This window comes from Aulonocara stuartgranti (genome assembly GCF_965226115.1).
Source record: "Aulonocara stuartgranti genome assembly, chromosome: 6".
NCBI classification, from domain to species: Eukaryota; Metazoa; Chordata; class Actinopteri; order Cichliformes; family Cichlidae; genus Aulonocara; species Aulonocara stuartgranti.
The window spans coordinates 24,013,511-24,028,866 of NC_138944.1; the positions used below are offsets into that span (position 1 = coordinate 24,013,511).

Below are 15,356 nucleotides of genomic sequence, written 5' to 3' on the forward strand. Positions count from 1 at the left end.
GATGGGCCAGTTGTATTGTATATATTAATATGTTTTGCTTTATGACTAGAACAAATAAGTGAGAAGGATGAAGGCCCATACTACACTCACTTGGGGGCAGCACCAAGCATTGCTGGCATACGGGAAATGATGGAAAAAAGGTTAACAAAAATCTGAAGTGGAATAATATGACTGTTACATAGCTACAATGTACAGTTTTACCTGTGTTAATTTAATTGCTTTTATTCTGCTTTAAAGGTCTGGCCTAACAGGGCGCGCCATCAGAATTGAGAAAGTAATATACACCGGGAAGGAAGGAAAAAGTACACAAGGATGCCCCATAGCCAAATGGGTACAAATATTTTTTCTATACTCCCCCTGAGACTTCCCTTAAATATCTTTGTGTGCACATATTCCCATACTTTTCATCATTTCAGGTGATTCGTCGATCCAGTGAAGAAGAAAAGCTATTGGTTTTGGTGCGGGAACGCCCTGGCCACAGATGTGCAACAACCTGCATCATTGTTGTAATTCTAGTTTGGGAAGGGATTCTGCCAAGTCTAGCTGACCGCCTCTACCTCGAGCTAAGTGAAACTCTAACAAAACATGGAACCCTCACCCAGAGACGCTGTGCTCTCAATGAGGAGTAAGTGACACCACTGTGTAAATCACATTTAGCCACTCAGACTTGATCTAATATTTGCTATCACATATTTATATAATATAAAAACTGTATCTTAAGGATCTCCTTGCCAGTGCCAAAATATTCCACCATTCTCTAAACCAAACAGTTTTCAGTTTGTTTGTTTTTTTGCGTCCATGGAAAATATAGTTAATGCCTTTGCTTTTATGTATTTCTGTTCATTACTTTTTGTTTTTTTGCTTCAAGTCCAGTTCCCCCTTTGATCATGAGATTATCATTCTGACTATCACAGTCCTAATTTTTGCTCTGCCCTTGCAGGAGGACATGTGCATGCCAGGGATTAGATCCTGAAGCCTGTGGAGCATCATTCTCCTTTGGCTGTTCCTGGAGCATGTACTACAATGGCTGCAAGTTTGCCCGGAGCAAAGTCCCAAGAAAATTCAAGTTACTTGGAGATGATGTGAAGGAGGTACTTTTTGAAGTTTAAAATATTATTCACATTGTGTTTACCTTGATTAAGCTGACATGCTATTCATCTTAATGCTTACAATTTTCCATTTAGGAAGAGAGAGTGGAGAGCAACTTTCAAAATCTGGCAACTTTACTGGCTCCCTTGTATAAAACTATGGCACCTGAAGCTTATGGAAACCAGGTGAATATCTGGACATATTTTTCTTTCTTTCTTAAACTAAAATAAAAAATTAAAATACAGTTTCTTATTACCTGGTAAAACCTAAACCAATTAACATTTACATACTGCACATATATTTATATGTGGCTAATGCAAATTGCAAACAGGGAAGTTTTTGGAGAATTTTATCCACCAGAGGGGATTTTAAATCAAAGAATCAAGATGTGAAGGCTTTTCACTTTAATTCTGGGAGTTTCTTAAAAATGACACTGAAACTTTTTCAAAATTACAGCCATTTTGGTACAGTGCTTTATTCTCTAAAGCTCAAAAGTACGAAAAAAAGCCCAACTACATATTTTTTTTAATAAAATCTATTGCTTTCAATGACAGCCTAAAGTCAACTCTTTTATCACACCTAGATTGTTTGATTTAAGATCAGTGTTTGTGGTGTACAGAGGCAAAGAAAACCTGTCCTTGTCCAAATTTTTATAGACCTTTCTTACAAGAAAGCTGTATATTACTGTTAAGCAGCCAAGATTCAATCTTGTTCTCTGGCATGTATGAAAATGCTAGATCAATGCTGCAAGTGCATAACTTAGGCCTGTTTATCACTGTAAACAGTCATTGTAAAGTGAGTGGGTTACTAAAACCCAAGAGGCAATACGAGTGAAGATCTTTATCCTATGATGGAACATTTCTATCTCGATGGTGTCATTTCTTCTATAATGAAAATGTCCTCATTTATAGGGTAAGAGAAATCCCTAAATGTAAAATGATGTGCACCATAAATTATACTTTTATAGTCAGCTGATCTCACCCTAGTTGAACACCCATGGAAAAGCCGAGGGGAATCATGTGGTCTATATTAAAAAACAAAATAAAGGAACTGTAAAAATTGTCTTCGTGTAAACAGTTTTGAAGAATTGTCATAAGTGATTTATGCTACCCTAGTAGAACACCTTATGTTGGCTTATCATTTTGTTGTTTTTTGTAGTGACCTTCACAAACTTTTAGGCAGCTTATTTAAATTAACTTCTTTTTGTTCCTGAACACAGGTGGAACATGAACATAGGGCTTTGGATTGCCGTCTTGGGCTCAAGGATGGCCGTCCTTTCTCTGGGGTTACTGCTTGTATGGATTTCTGCGCCCATGCTCATAGAGACCTCCACAACATGCAGGGTGGCAGCACTGTGGTAAGGATAAAAAAGGGAAACACATTTCTCTAAGTACTTTAGAAAAATGCCGGTTTTTGAATTTATGGCTTTGCATAAATTCAACCTGCAAAGCCATTTAATTCAGATAGTAATTCTTTTTTTTTTTTTTCAGGTGTGTACATTAACGAGGGAGGATAACAGAGGGATTGGAAAGATTCCAGAGGATGAGCAGCTTCATGTCTTACCTCTTTATAAAGCTTCCAACACTGATGAATTTGGAAGTGAGGAAGGTCAACAAGAAAAAATAAAGTCAGGGGCTATCCAAGTTCTCAGTGTTTTCCGCCGCCAGGTGCGCATGCTTGCAGAGCCTGCTAAATCTTGCCGACAAAAAAAGCTGGATGCTAAGAAAGCAGCTGCCAACAAGAATGCCATGCTGGAAAGCTCCAACGATAAAGGAGAGAAGGCCAAATCAAAAGCTGGCACTTTTGAGAATTCTACTCAGAGCAATCCAATGGCAGGTAGGGTAACAAATTATTTTCTCTTCATAGGTATCCATTGATTTCTCTGAACTGAGCGGTTTCTGTCATATTTCAGGCTTGCTTCCAGAACAAAATGAGGTGTGCATCAGAAGTTAGTGAGGGTGCTCTATGCCTATACAGCTTACCAGGGCTGTATAGGTTGGACAGGTTTTACCGTTGGAAAAACATGAAATGTATTCTAAAAAAAAATAAATAAAACATTACATCTTTATTGATTTATGTAGATATATAACTTTTCATTAATGGTACAGTGTAGGTTGTCAAATGTGTCTTTGTGGGGGAAAGCGTTAAACATGTTTTTTCTTTGTAGCAACATATTGTTGGAACACTAAATTGAACACCAAAAGACCCACAAATAATGATTTTACAAAAGGTGACACAATGGATTTTGTTTTCCAGGACTTATTCCAGGTGCTGTAGGAGCAACCCGTCAATCATGTCAGCCACAACACCCCCTAGGGGTCCATCAGCAGCAGCAACACCACCAGAGCATTCTCCCTCCTTATCCTGGCTCAACAAATGCTGCTTTCTCCAGGTTTCCCAACCATAATGGGTCTTTTCCAAGCACTTCAAAGCCAGGAAGTATATATCCCCATCAGCCATCATCTTCCAGCCCTTATCCTTCCCCACTCCATGCATCAAACTCATACATGAATGCATCCAATCGTCCATACCTCGGTTATCAATGTAATGGAGGAATTCCCTTTGACAACTACAATCCATATTATCCCCCAAACCCAAAGCACTTAGAAATGTATCGACAACAACGGCCGACACTTTACTCAGAGCAGCAGTATGGTATACGGCGTTATGAGGTCAATTACCCACCAAGATATGGTGAGCCAGGCTTACAGGTCAATGGTTATAATGCCAGCAGCATTAGACCAGTTCCTCCCATGCGACCTTATGGACCTTATACTCCTAACAGCGCCTCAGATCCCCAGTTTCTGGACCCCCTCTCAAGAGCATCCTCAGCCCATGCAGGCGTAGATTACAAAACTGCTATGAGCAAAGGCAATCGGTTTGGAGAATGCCCAAATCCATATCTGCCCCAGAACCCTCAAATGCTGTCCCCAGGCCAAGATCCTTTCCATTTGCAAATCAAAGCAGAGATGGGTATGCCTGGTCCACAAATGCTTTCTGCTCAGTCTGGCAGTATGTGTTTAAACCCTGAAACACAGTCAGGGTTAAGGTTGCCAAATGGAAGCCTCATGGGTTCCAGTATCAAGCTGGAGCCTGGAACACCACAGACACCCACCACGCCGCAAAAGCCAGAGCTGTGGTCAGACAACGAGCACAATTTCTTAGACCCTGATATTGGTGGAGTGGCTGTGGCACCTAGCCATGGCTCTGTCCTTATTGAGTGTGCAAAACGGGAGCTCCATGCGACAACGCCCCTTAAAAATCCAGATCGCACCCACCCAACCCGTATTTCCTTAGTGTTCTACCAGCACAAAAATTTGAATGAAGCCAAGCATGGTTTGGCACTGTGGGAAGCAAAGATGGCAGAAAAGGCTAGAGAGAAAGAAGAAGAAGCAGAGAGGAATGGCGGTGAGGGGACTCCTAGCAAGACCAGCAAAAAGGGGCCTAAACGTGAGCATTTAGAGTCATCAGAGACCACAGGGGAGCCTCCTTACAAACGTTATATCAAGGCACTAATGGAGGGATCTTTGTCATGCACAACAAACACGTATGTCAGTACATCTCCGTACGCCTTCACCAAGGTTACAGGGCCTTACAGCCAGCTTGCGTAGAAAACACTCATTAAGAAGACCCTTGAAGGTGCTATGACAAACAAGACCACAGGCACCAATGCCCTCCCATCACCCTTTTGTTGTAAAAGGAACCTGTGATTAGATGAGCTACAAATCACCTTTCACCTCTTTAACAATCAAGCTTTACCCGTTTACCCTACAAAGGTTGTATTTATTCTTCTTTGGTAACTTTTGCAAGATACAAACTCTCTGGTGCTTTTACTCTGATACACACGGATCTATTTTAGCTGTAAAGAGTGAGTTTTGGTGGTTTTTAATTTTCTTTCAAAGTTTTTTGGAGATATAATCTTGGCATAAAACACTGACTTTTTGTAAATGACAACATTCACGGTGCTAAAAAATTATGCTTATTACCTTTTATTTTAATTCAAATGCCTTTACACTAACTGCACAGATAAATGTCAGCGGGACACCGGAAATATCATGCCAACATACAAAATGCTTTTCGAAAAGCCAGTGTTTTTTAAAACACATTTGGTAATGATAGTTGAAGCTGAAAAAAGTTTTGGTAGTACCTTTAAATTATAAGATCTGGTAAAAGCATATGTCTGCATTGAAAGCATGTCATTTCTAAGCAACACATTGTGACATTCATGAATTTGTAAGGACTTGGGGGTTGTATGAACAATCCATAAAGGTGTCCATGCAAAAGTTTTAACAGTTTTATCAATTGCTGGTGCTTCTTTCACTTTCCTATGTCATTTTTACTGTAAATTGAGCCATTCTTTTATGGTGCATTTTTGAAAGAAAAAAAAAACAGAGAGAAAGATCTCGGTTTTTCTGGTTCTTTTTCCAGGGTTCCTTTGTTTATCAATTTTTTTTTTTTAAACGTTCCTTACAACAGGTTAATTGAACACACCTGGTGATTGTGAATATTACATGTAGATTTTTCTGTGGTGCTTAGTAAATGTGCTTTTTAAACACTGAGAAACATGATACTGGGTAAGCTCAGTGTCAGTTTCAGAGGGCAGCTGGCTTGCTGTGTGGTCTTTACTTATTGTAATCTAACTGTAAGATAAACAGGTGAGATTTGTACAGTAAATTAATATTCCTTTTGGAATTCCTGTTAGAGATTTTTTGTTGCAAAGAATGCTAACAGCCTGTTTCACTGTATTTCTTTGGGTTTCAAATGAATCTATTCATAAGGTGCTACTCAACCTACTAGAAACATAAAATGTGAGACTCTTTGGGAGGTGAGAAGGCTTTTAAATAGTGTACAGTACAAACCTGTCATATACCTCAAACATTTGGCAATAGGATTATAACATCTTTTTCTTTCTTTATTCGTTTATTATTTTCAAAATGTTGATCACACTTAAAATTCAGGCCACCAAAAGGCATAAAAGTTCATTTCTTACTTTCTTATGAATCTGCAAGAAAGTATTACTTGAACTTGAATCTTTAATATTACTGCAAAAATCAGGGACATTTTCAACTAATTTTGTGTACATCTGCATTGCCTGTATTAATGTGGTTGGTTTTTTTTTCATATTCAGGGACTTGCCATTGCATCCTGAATCCCAATATGGTTCTTGTTTGTTATATTTCACACAAAATTATTTTGTGTGGAAAAATATACTTTCCTGCAGTTTTGTACGTATATTTTAGCAAGGAGAATGGAGGTAATAGTAATCTGAACATATATGCACTGAGCTGACTAAAGGGAATGATATTGACTTAAAAAAAAACAAAAAAAAGCAATTTTTTGCTTATGTTACGAAGCAAGACCAGAGCAGTGATTAAAATAGTTGCACATCTTTGTGCCTGTGTATACATTTATTTATAACCACTAAGCAACTGTACAATGACTTCTTCCCAATCTATTTGATTGAATTAATGTAATTAAATTAATGACAGTCATGCTAAAGCAACAACTCACCCCACTTTTCAATATTCATTTTCTTAAAGCACTTCATTTCTTTTTCAGGAAAAAAAAATGTAATGTAGAATTTCAAAACGTTTTATTTAAACAGATTGTTTATGTGTTAAAAAAAATAAATTATGTCACAATGTACATACCAAGAATTTGTATTTCAGGAGTATAACTCATTCTTCAATGTTCATGTTGGTTCTTTTTGTTTGTCAATTCTACCATAGTTCGTCCTTTGAGACCCTTTCCCAAGTTAAAATGATTTTGGTTAGATAATCCAGAAAGTTTTTTGTAAATATTACACTCACTGTCGCTGCAATGGTTACAGTTATAGTATCCCCATAGTTCAGTCAGTAGTTCTAGTTTTTTTTTTTTAATCTGTTCTGTAAAAATAATCATATAGAAATGTTAAATTTCATTGTACAGTACCCAGCTACAGTAGCAGGTCGTTGTTGAGAGAGCCAAGGTGTAGTAAGAAATAGCGGGTTAAAAAGCATAGCCATACTTGAAGATGCTTCAGAGTGATTCTGAGTGAGTCAACATTACTTGAATGATTTTCTGGGCTTAGCTAGTATGCTCATCTCAAAGGTTAAGCCAGCAGTTCATACACACTTGGTCTTTTTGCAGTTAGACACTAAAAGGTATAAAAAAAAAGTGCAACTTTTTGCCTGTAATTTTACTTTTTTAAAGCTTCCCTAGTTCTCTTGAAGTTTGGTATGCTACAAAAGAAAAAAGAAAATCAAATTGAGGATGGGTATTAATACTGTAAGTATTGTAATGTACTGAATGCAGTTTATTTGAAAGCTGTTTATTATATCATTCCTGATGTTGCTGATATGTGGGTGTTTTTTTTAAATAAAATTTATATTTATTTAAAGCACTTTTATTTGTTACTTCCAAGTTAATCACAATATCTAAATTCTGTGTTTTATCCACAAGTTGAAATTTGTGATGTGAACTTATAAAACACACATGTTGTTTAAGATTTTCCTTTTAATTTACACAAACGTTTACTTGTTACATATAAAGTGTGTGGTTCTGTATCTGCAAGAACAATTACATTTGTACAGGAAATTAGAGGACTATATAAATATAAACTAGACATGGCCACAACAGTCCTGGAATACAAATACAGCATGATTCACAATCATAAAAAAGGAGTCCTTTTTCCCCCATGACAAATAATAATTGGCATACTAGCAAAAAATTCAAACACGTGTCACTTGTGGCACCATAAATCAGACCAGACTTCAAGTCTGGTACTTTAGCACAATTCTTCACTTGGTGTGTTTCTTTTATTCAACAAATAACAGAGTGTCGATGGCTCTCTTTTAAATGGCTCCATACAAAATAAGATTGCAGAAGAATCCCTCATTAGGTGTTCAGACGTTTTGACTGTATCCATGCTGTTTTGGGAGTGTCAGACAAAATGCCACTTTTCCACTGTGCAAGAAGAGGTTTAGAATGGCAAAGAATTATTTAAAATGTATCTCTTTTATTTTTTTAATTGGACAACTGTTGCAAAGCAATTTCCCTGTGTGGAAATCCAAGTATGATTCTTGGAATACGTTCTTCTCTCTCACTTTTATTTATTCATCGATTAATTTATGTAGCTAGAAATATATTAATAAGTCTTTTTTTTTTTTTAACTTACCCTCTGGAGACACAGGATGTGCGCTGCCAAATGCAGGAGCCTGGAGAATGAAAATATAAAAATAAACCTACCACACTTACTCATCGTGTAGCTTTATATCTTACTGCTGCAATGGCTACCAATAGTGTGAAACAAGAACTAGTAAAGTTCTTACCGACTGAACTACTTCTCTGGCCTCATCAGTGGTACATCTCCAAGGGCTATCACAACATAACGTGTTTTTGCTGAAGAAAAAAGCAAAGAGTAGTGCTCATTATACTTTCATAGCCAGTTACACCTTTACATCATATGCAAACACATAAAGCAGGAGTTTTGTCTTCAACTAACTTACCAGTCAATTCCTCCAGTATTTTTTTGCTTCTGTACTAGTGCCCTCCAGTGCTCGTGGGTGGACTTAATGATCTCAACTGCAAAGTCCTATCAACAGAGATAGAGACTATTTTGTTTTTTGCTGCCTCTTTCGCTAACTGCATGGACTGCAACTAGTAGCAGACTGTCATGTCATATGATTGTTACAAAGGTAGTAAGTACCTTGTCTTTGAACTCCCCATTGAATCCAAATTTGTTTTCAGGCTTTCCATCCGGCACCTTATATTTCCTAAACCACTCAACAGTGGCCTCTAAATGACCGGGTCGGTTCTTGCGGACATCCTCTATATCTGCAGAAAAAACACATTCAATAACATGAATTTGGGAACTAAATTGTGCAGCAAATATTTAGTGAGAAAATTTACAGTTAGCAGTTTCTAAGATTATAATTTATGACACAATGTAGCTATACAACACTAATACAACAACAGGATTCAAGTTAAAATGAATGCAGGGTTAACAATATTTAGAACATGCTGTATGAGGTTAAGAAATGCATTAAACATGTTGGCTAGGGTACAGTGTGTTTTGGAAAGACACGTTGAATATAAACACAGCAATGTTTACAGCAAAACCTCCACAGGGTACAGACTTAACTACAGAGTGCAAGTCTGCATTTCTCCCATGATGTCTGTGTTGGATAAACAATCAACTGAATCTGAAATGGGCAGGTACATTAGTATCTCGCTCCTGGTACGTGGGCAAATGCAAATCTGACAAGTAGTGCATACTGGCTGCATAGCTAACCTTAAACAGCTCTACATGTGCTTAATCTTCTTGTATAGAATAAGCAGATGAAAATGAAATGGTATTTTTGAATCAGGGTAGAGAGCAGATCACTTTATCATTTTGAATCTGCCTTAATCTTTCTGCTGCCATGAAACAGTAAAATAATTACTAATAATCACTAATGTACGTTAAATTAATTACATGTTACCAGTTCTTGACTTTCATTAGTTTAAAACACTCACTATTTAGATTTTTGGCATCAGGGTCTTCAGCATTGATAGCTATGACCTTCCAGTCCATTTCTCCTTCATCAATCATGGCCAAGATGCCAAGCACTTTTACTTGGATAACCTGACCAGTAGAGCACACCTGAAGAACCAAACAACACATAATAAATCATCAATTAATAAAAAGCAATACTACATAAATTGCACATGTATATACACTCACTGACCACATCATTAGGTGCACCTGTTCACCTAACTGATAGCACAAATATCTAAGACTCATGATTCATTAGATATGACTTGCTAGCAATCCTAGAAAGGGGTACCTAATAGAATGTTTCTAATAAAATCAATGTACAGATTTAAGCTGTATTACCTGGGTGCCTATGTCACAAACATCAATGGGGTCATTGTCACCACAGCAATTAGTTTCTTTGTCTTTCTGGCCCGGGTCTTCCCACGTCTTCAGTTCAAGCATGTAAGAAAACAATCATGCAGGTATTTGTAAAATATAATTATTGGAATATATTTAAATACAACAAAATGAACTGCAGTACTGTTATTTTGAAACAGATATGATGAAAATGAAGAAGGAGGAGGCTTATCTCATACTGTGCTTTTCCTCACCTGTGGAAGTGCCCCATAATTCCAAATGTAACCTTTATGGGGAAATATGTTGGCAACATAGCGGAGCTTTCCTTTCTTTTCATCCTGCTTGATCGGATTCAGCGGTTCCTTTATCGCAATCTGGGAATTGAAGCAATTATGAAGGTGTGTGTTTTTATGTGCATGTTTGTTGTTTTTCCACTGTTGAAGCGCAGCTGAAGAAATTAGGTAAATAACTTTCACTTCTTAAATGTCAGGAACTCCCCAAAATTCACTTTCATGCTTAGCTAGCTAGCTAAATGAAAACAGCTTCAGGGCACTGCTATTCTAACTTCAGAAGTGGGAGGCAACTCATTCCATTACATTTTAAATGCGGTATAAATTTCCTTGTGGTGAGTTACATTTAGTTTTGTAAGTCAGTTACAACTCAAAAAGCCACATCAAATGCTTATCTAAAGATAAATAAAGTGTCTTCCGGTTGTCGTTATGCTATCTGACTTAAAAACAAAACCACGACTACAATTTCTTAAAAACAGATGACTGTGCATAATAACCTTTTTTCCAGTGCAACAGCAGTTGTCATAGGGTATAGTAGAATGTAATGTGTGATACCTTACCTGTAGCATGTACGTACATGACTACTTTATCTATTCTTACCTCCATTTTAGCATTTGACCATCTCGGTACCTCCACCACCATGTTGTAGAGCACCTGAGAGAAACCAAGAAAGCCGAATACATTATCCTGATTGTTTTACAGTGGGCCAAAACTCAAGACTGGAACAAAGTCGCGGGCTAACGTTAATATTTATTGAAATATATTTAATCCTCCAGATATAAGAATGAATCTTTTCTTATGGACTCAAACACGTTTTGCTGAAAAACTGAATATGGAACAAGCAAAGCTTAATACTAAACAATATATATATGAGCTGTATAATACCAGTAGGCCAGCTAGTAATTTGGTTTGGCTTCGCGGGCCAAATGTAATTAGGCTGCGGGCCAAATTTGGCCCGCGGGCCAGAGTTTGACACCTAAATGGTAGAAGTGACCTGAAACACTTAATCGAACTTTACCTCACTCTCACTCTTCTTGGACTTTTTAGCAGGTACATCATTTTCCTTAAGAAAATAAAATAAATAAAAATGGTTAGAATATTAGATTCATGTGAAAACAGACCTTTGCTATCTAACCCTTACCTGTTCTGTCTCTGCTATTAGTGGAATATCATGGAATGGCGAAATGTATTTCCCATCTGAGGTTTCTAAAAAACAAAAAAACAAAACATAAATTAAAACTTTAGCAAAGTACTTCTGTGCATAAACATTTTACGCTTAACACACATTTTACAATTGAATTCCAGACGTCTGTGTAGGGAACAAAAACTTAAATCTTGTTATTTTTGAGGTGATTGGATAGCTATATCTTGACACTTTCCACACAAACATCATAAGAGATGTCACAACAGTTTTTTTAAACAGACTAATCGGCATAAAATACAAAGAAAAAAATCATAATAATGACAATGATGTCATAGTTCATATTTCAAAGAACTGGGGTGCCACTTGTTCCTGGTGTTTAAAATATAAGTATTACTCATATTTTTTTTTTTTTTATTTAGGACAGTGCGTGTTAATGAACATAAATGTAAAAAAAATAAAATTACATGAATGTAAACATACCAGATTATAGCCAAGGGCTAATTTCCATCTGTTGTCCTTAAGCATAAAAAATAGACATAATAATTCATAAAAATTCATCATTCATTCATAATAAAAACTCCATCACCAAACTTACACATACACACCATTCTGTTCCCAAATAAAACATTAAAACTATACAACTCATACATGATCACACACTTGATTTGTCCATAACCAGTTTTTAACCTTTGCCTTAAACAAATTGAGTGTAGAGCATTCTCTAATGGGTTGAGGAAGACTGTTCCACAGATGGCCTCCCTTGACAGAGAGGACATTCTGCCCAAATGCTGTCCGTCTGTGGGGTATAAACAAGTCTCCTTGGATTGAAGCTCGAGTGGTCCTGTCTGAGCTTTATGCCTAATGAACTGCTTTAGTGGTGGTGGAGCATATCACTCAGGCAGGGACTGTTTACTTGGGCTTTTGAAGTGGGGGTTGTATGAGGTTCTGATGAGTCAGTGTTACCTGCAGTTGACGGCAATAAGCACAACCTCAAGCAAAAAGGAGAACTGACTGGCACAGAAATTGCCACTGCTTTAGCTCCCATTAGGAAGCTCTTCACCACAAGGAAGTGAAACTTTAACGTCCCACCAGATTCCACTGACCAAAAACAGTTATGTTACCTCCCAAAAACATAAGGTCTTAATTAACTGCCGCCTCAGTCAGTTAGTGAAAATGACATTCACACCAACTAGACTAGCAACCCCTGTTTTGTCCTTGTGTCCACAAATCAACAGACTTTGGTGTATGTTGTCACATGCAACAGAACAGAGACAAATATATATACACGGTCAAGCCTTTAAGCTATTACTGGTGCAGCAAAACAAAGCTTCAAGGGACGAGGTTACACTCAGACAGTGCACCGAGGACAGACACAAGCCTTGCAAACACTGCTTTACAGAAGAACAGCTTTACAAAACACAGCATCAAACTACAACAGTATTAATGACGCTGTCGGCTAATATCTTTTGAAAACATATTTTAATTGATATACTGCCCAGTCATAGGTACACTATTACTCTACTTTCTCAATGCCAATGGAGGAAACTAGAAAGTGAGGTAAAATCAAAAGCTTTTCAGTTTCAGACAGTTTTGCAGGGTTCAATAAATGTGCAAATACTTTTGATGTTAATCTATTCATTGATCATTATTATTATTATTATTGTTATTATTATTATTATGCAGGTGGGAAAAATAAATTATTAACCTAAACTGCTCAATCTTCTGACAAAGTTTCATTATGAGTCTTATTATTTGACTAAACAATAATAAATTATCTACATAAATCACAGGCATCAGTACAGCCCTTCTATTGTGGCCAAAGCTTTAAGAAGTTCCTGTATTACTGACAGTAACAGGAAAAGAACAATTGGCTTTCTAATGCACAATGCCAAAGCAATGTTCAATCCCAAACACACTCTCAGGTGTATGTTTTGCAGTGCATTTCCATGCATGCAGCCCACACGTTAGTGCACTGCAGTGTGCATGTTGTTGCTGCATGTCTGCAGCCTTCTGCTTGAAACAAGATGAATCAAATATTACAGCATTTTCTTTAAAATTGTGATTCAAATTCCCTTTTTTTTTTAAAGCAATTATTATTGTGAAAAGCAAAAATGCATTCATTTCCAGTCCAGTTTCCTCATTACTACCATGTGCACACTATAACTTAAATATTCATGTTTATTGATACTTGCATTTTCATTTAAAAAGTGGCACTTTTACATTTTCTGGTAATTTACTGATGCAGCAGTAAAGCGCTAACAGTGAGGTCATACAACACATTTTAATACTCCAAGAAAACAGTGCCTTGTAGTGTGAACAAACTGGACTGTCCCAACTCCTTACACTCTCCTGGCTTGGGCTTGGTGCCATTCACAATCTGAACCAGAATAGTTTATTTTAGTTTTTCAGCTTCTCTCCTCCTTATCACAATAATGTTCACGAGGAAGCTAAATGTATTTGTTTAATTAAGTTAGGCTTTTGTCACTGAGGAAGCACTGGAGTTCCCTGCTCAGGTGTAGATTGCGATCACACAGCACCACATCAGAGTTCAACCCCAGTGCGGTTTTGGGGTCAAGCATGGACCTTTGCTGTGCCTGAATAAAGCTTTATATCTGGTTTCATCCCTGTTGTTACATTTTGATAAAGAAAATTCATGATCTACAACACGGTTTGACTTGATATGATGTGTCTTGATGATAGAAATGCATCCATTTTCGGTTTTGCTTGAGGTTTTGCATGACTGGCATCCACGTGGCCAACAAACAGGAAGTACAACCCACGAGGAACACGCACCTCTTCCTCGTTTCTCCTTACGCGTACTTTCAAAACACGTGACAACGACGGCTAGCGTTAGCGAGATTTTGGCACTAAAAGCAAAGCCGCAAAAGAGCCGCTTGGGCAGGAAATATAACTCAAAGGTCAAGCGTTTACCTTGACCTGCATGTCGACTTATGGTTACCACAACACGGTCGGACACCAACCTTTGAGACTGTGCTAACCAGCTGCAGCATTCAATGCAAAAACAGGCATGGTTCCTTTCACAATGGCGGAAATTAACTTACTAAAATAAAGCCGGTAGTCGGGAGAGTTCTGGTGTCCTCTCTGCTCCGTTTGATAGTGCATCGTTTTTCTGAAATAACACTGGTGCGAAACAGCTGCTGCTTGTGCAATAACTTTGCGGCTAGAGGCGGAAAATGTGCCGAAAACTGTCACCAAACACCGGACCGATGAGCGTAACATCAGTGCGCTCATTATACACTTCTTACTTCCCCCGTCTTAGTTCCTGCTTCCCGTCCTCCAGCTTCTGTTTCAACAGCCTCGGCGTGAAACCGCGGGCTTCCGGTCAGCGCGTTTCAAAATAAAACACCCCAAAGCTGCGGACGTAGTTTTGTGTGACGCAGTTTCTACATGAAGGTGCGAATGTACTGTATATTTTATTTATTTTTCCCATATTCAGACCAGCACTCTTAGACATATTTAGTCAGTGCAGTGGCCCATATTTGCGTCTCCAAAGTGTAGAAGCGTTTTTTTCTTTAACACGATCTTCTTGTTTGTTTTGTTTTTTATTTGGTATAATAGTGTAGTGTCACGTATAAGTAGCCTGGTCTCATGCCTCAAGTCTGTTCAGTTGTTCGTCTGTTACCAATACATTGTTTTTATTTTATTAATAATAAATCATATTTTAACCGGAAGTAATTATTTCTAACTTAATTTTACAGCCACAGAAAGGATTGTAATGGGTAGTAGCTTTATTTTTACTGCCCCCTAGCTGTCGTTCAGGTCTTTCTACTTTTTTCTTTGTGTCCCTTTTCTCCACCTTCCTGCCTGTCAGCTTGAAATTGTTATATTACACACGTACTGAGTATTAATAGAAATAATAATCATGGAAATAAGCAAATTAAACAGATCAAATTAAAAGGAAAATACCAACTAGATGTGCCTATAGAGGATTTATAGAGCTCATCTTGGATAAGCATTC

At 37.5% G+C, this 15,356-nt stretch overlaps 2 protein-coding genes across 2 annotated transcripts in view; one reads left to right on the forward strand and one right to left on the reverse strand.

Annotated features, from left to right (window-relative positions):
* The window catches only part of tet2 (tet methylcytosine dioxygenase 2), a 28,921-nt gene extending 21,450 nt beyond the window's left edge, over window positions 1–7,471 (forward strand). The window contains exons 3-10 of the mRNA XM_082537137.1: window positions 50–140; window positions 238–331; window positions 417–625; window positions 941–1,091; window positions 1,185–1,274; window positions 2,309–2,446; window positions 2,580–2,925; window positions 3,346–7,471. Of these exons, the coding sequence (XP_082393263.1) occupies window positions 50–140; window positions 238–331; window positions 417–625; window positions 941–1,091; window positions 1,185–1,274; window positions 2,309–2,446; window positions 2,580–2,925; window positions 3,346–4,700 (2,474 nt within the window). The 3' untranslated portion in view covers window positions 4,701–7,471. The remainder of the gene's footprint in view (window positions 1–49; window positions 141–237; window positions 332–416; window positions 626–940; window positions 1,092–1,184; window positions 1,275–2,308; window positions 2,447–2,579; window positions 2,926–3,345) is intronic.
* Window positions 6,910–14,709, reverse strand: ppa2 (inorganic pyrophosphatase 2). The gene is made up of 12 exons (XM_082537158.1): window positions 14,440–14,709; window positions 11,375–11,439; window positions 11,252–11,296; window positions 10,834–10,887; window positions 10,198–10,317; window positions 9,947–10,033; window positions 9,586–9,712; window positions 8,777–8,904; window positions 8,577–8,662; window positions 8,400–8,469; window positions 8,246–8,285; window positions 6,910–8,034 (listed from the first exon to the last, which is right to left on the reverse strand). Exons 1-12 carry the CDS (start codon window positions 14,627–14,629, stop codon window positions 8,012–8,014), a joined length of 1,035 nt encoding a protein of 344 aa, XP_082393284.1. The 5' UTR covers window positions 14,630–14,709; the 3' UTR covers window positions 6,910–8,011.
* Window positions 14,710–15,356: the final 647 nt, after the last annotated feature.

Excerpts from the sequence above, each read along its gene's own strand:
- ppa2 (XM_082537158.1), bottom strand. The coding sequence starts at position 14,629 with ATGAGCGCACTGATGTTACGCTCATCGGTCCGGTGTTTGGTGACAGTT. Across the intron at positions 10,034-10,197 it reads ATTATGGGGCACTTCCACAG|ACGTGGGAAGACCCGGGCCA; the intron begins GTGAGGAAAAGC and ends CTTGAACTGAAG. Across the intron at positions 8,663-8,776 it reads ATGGGGAGTTCAAAGACAAG|GACTTTGCAGTTGAGATCAT; the intron begins GTACTTACTACC and ends CTCTGTTGATAG.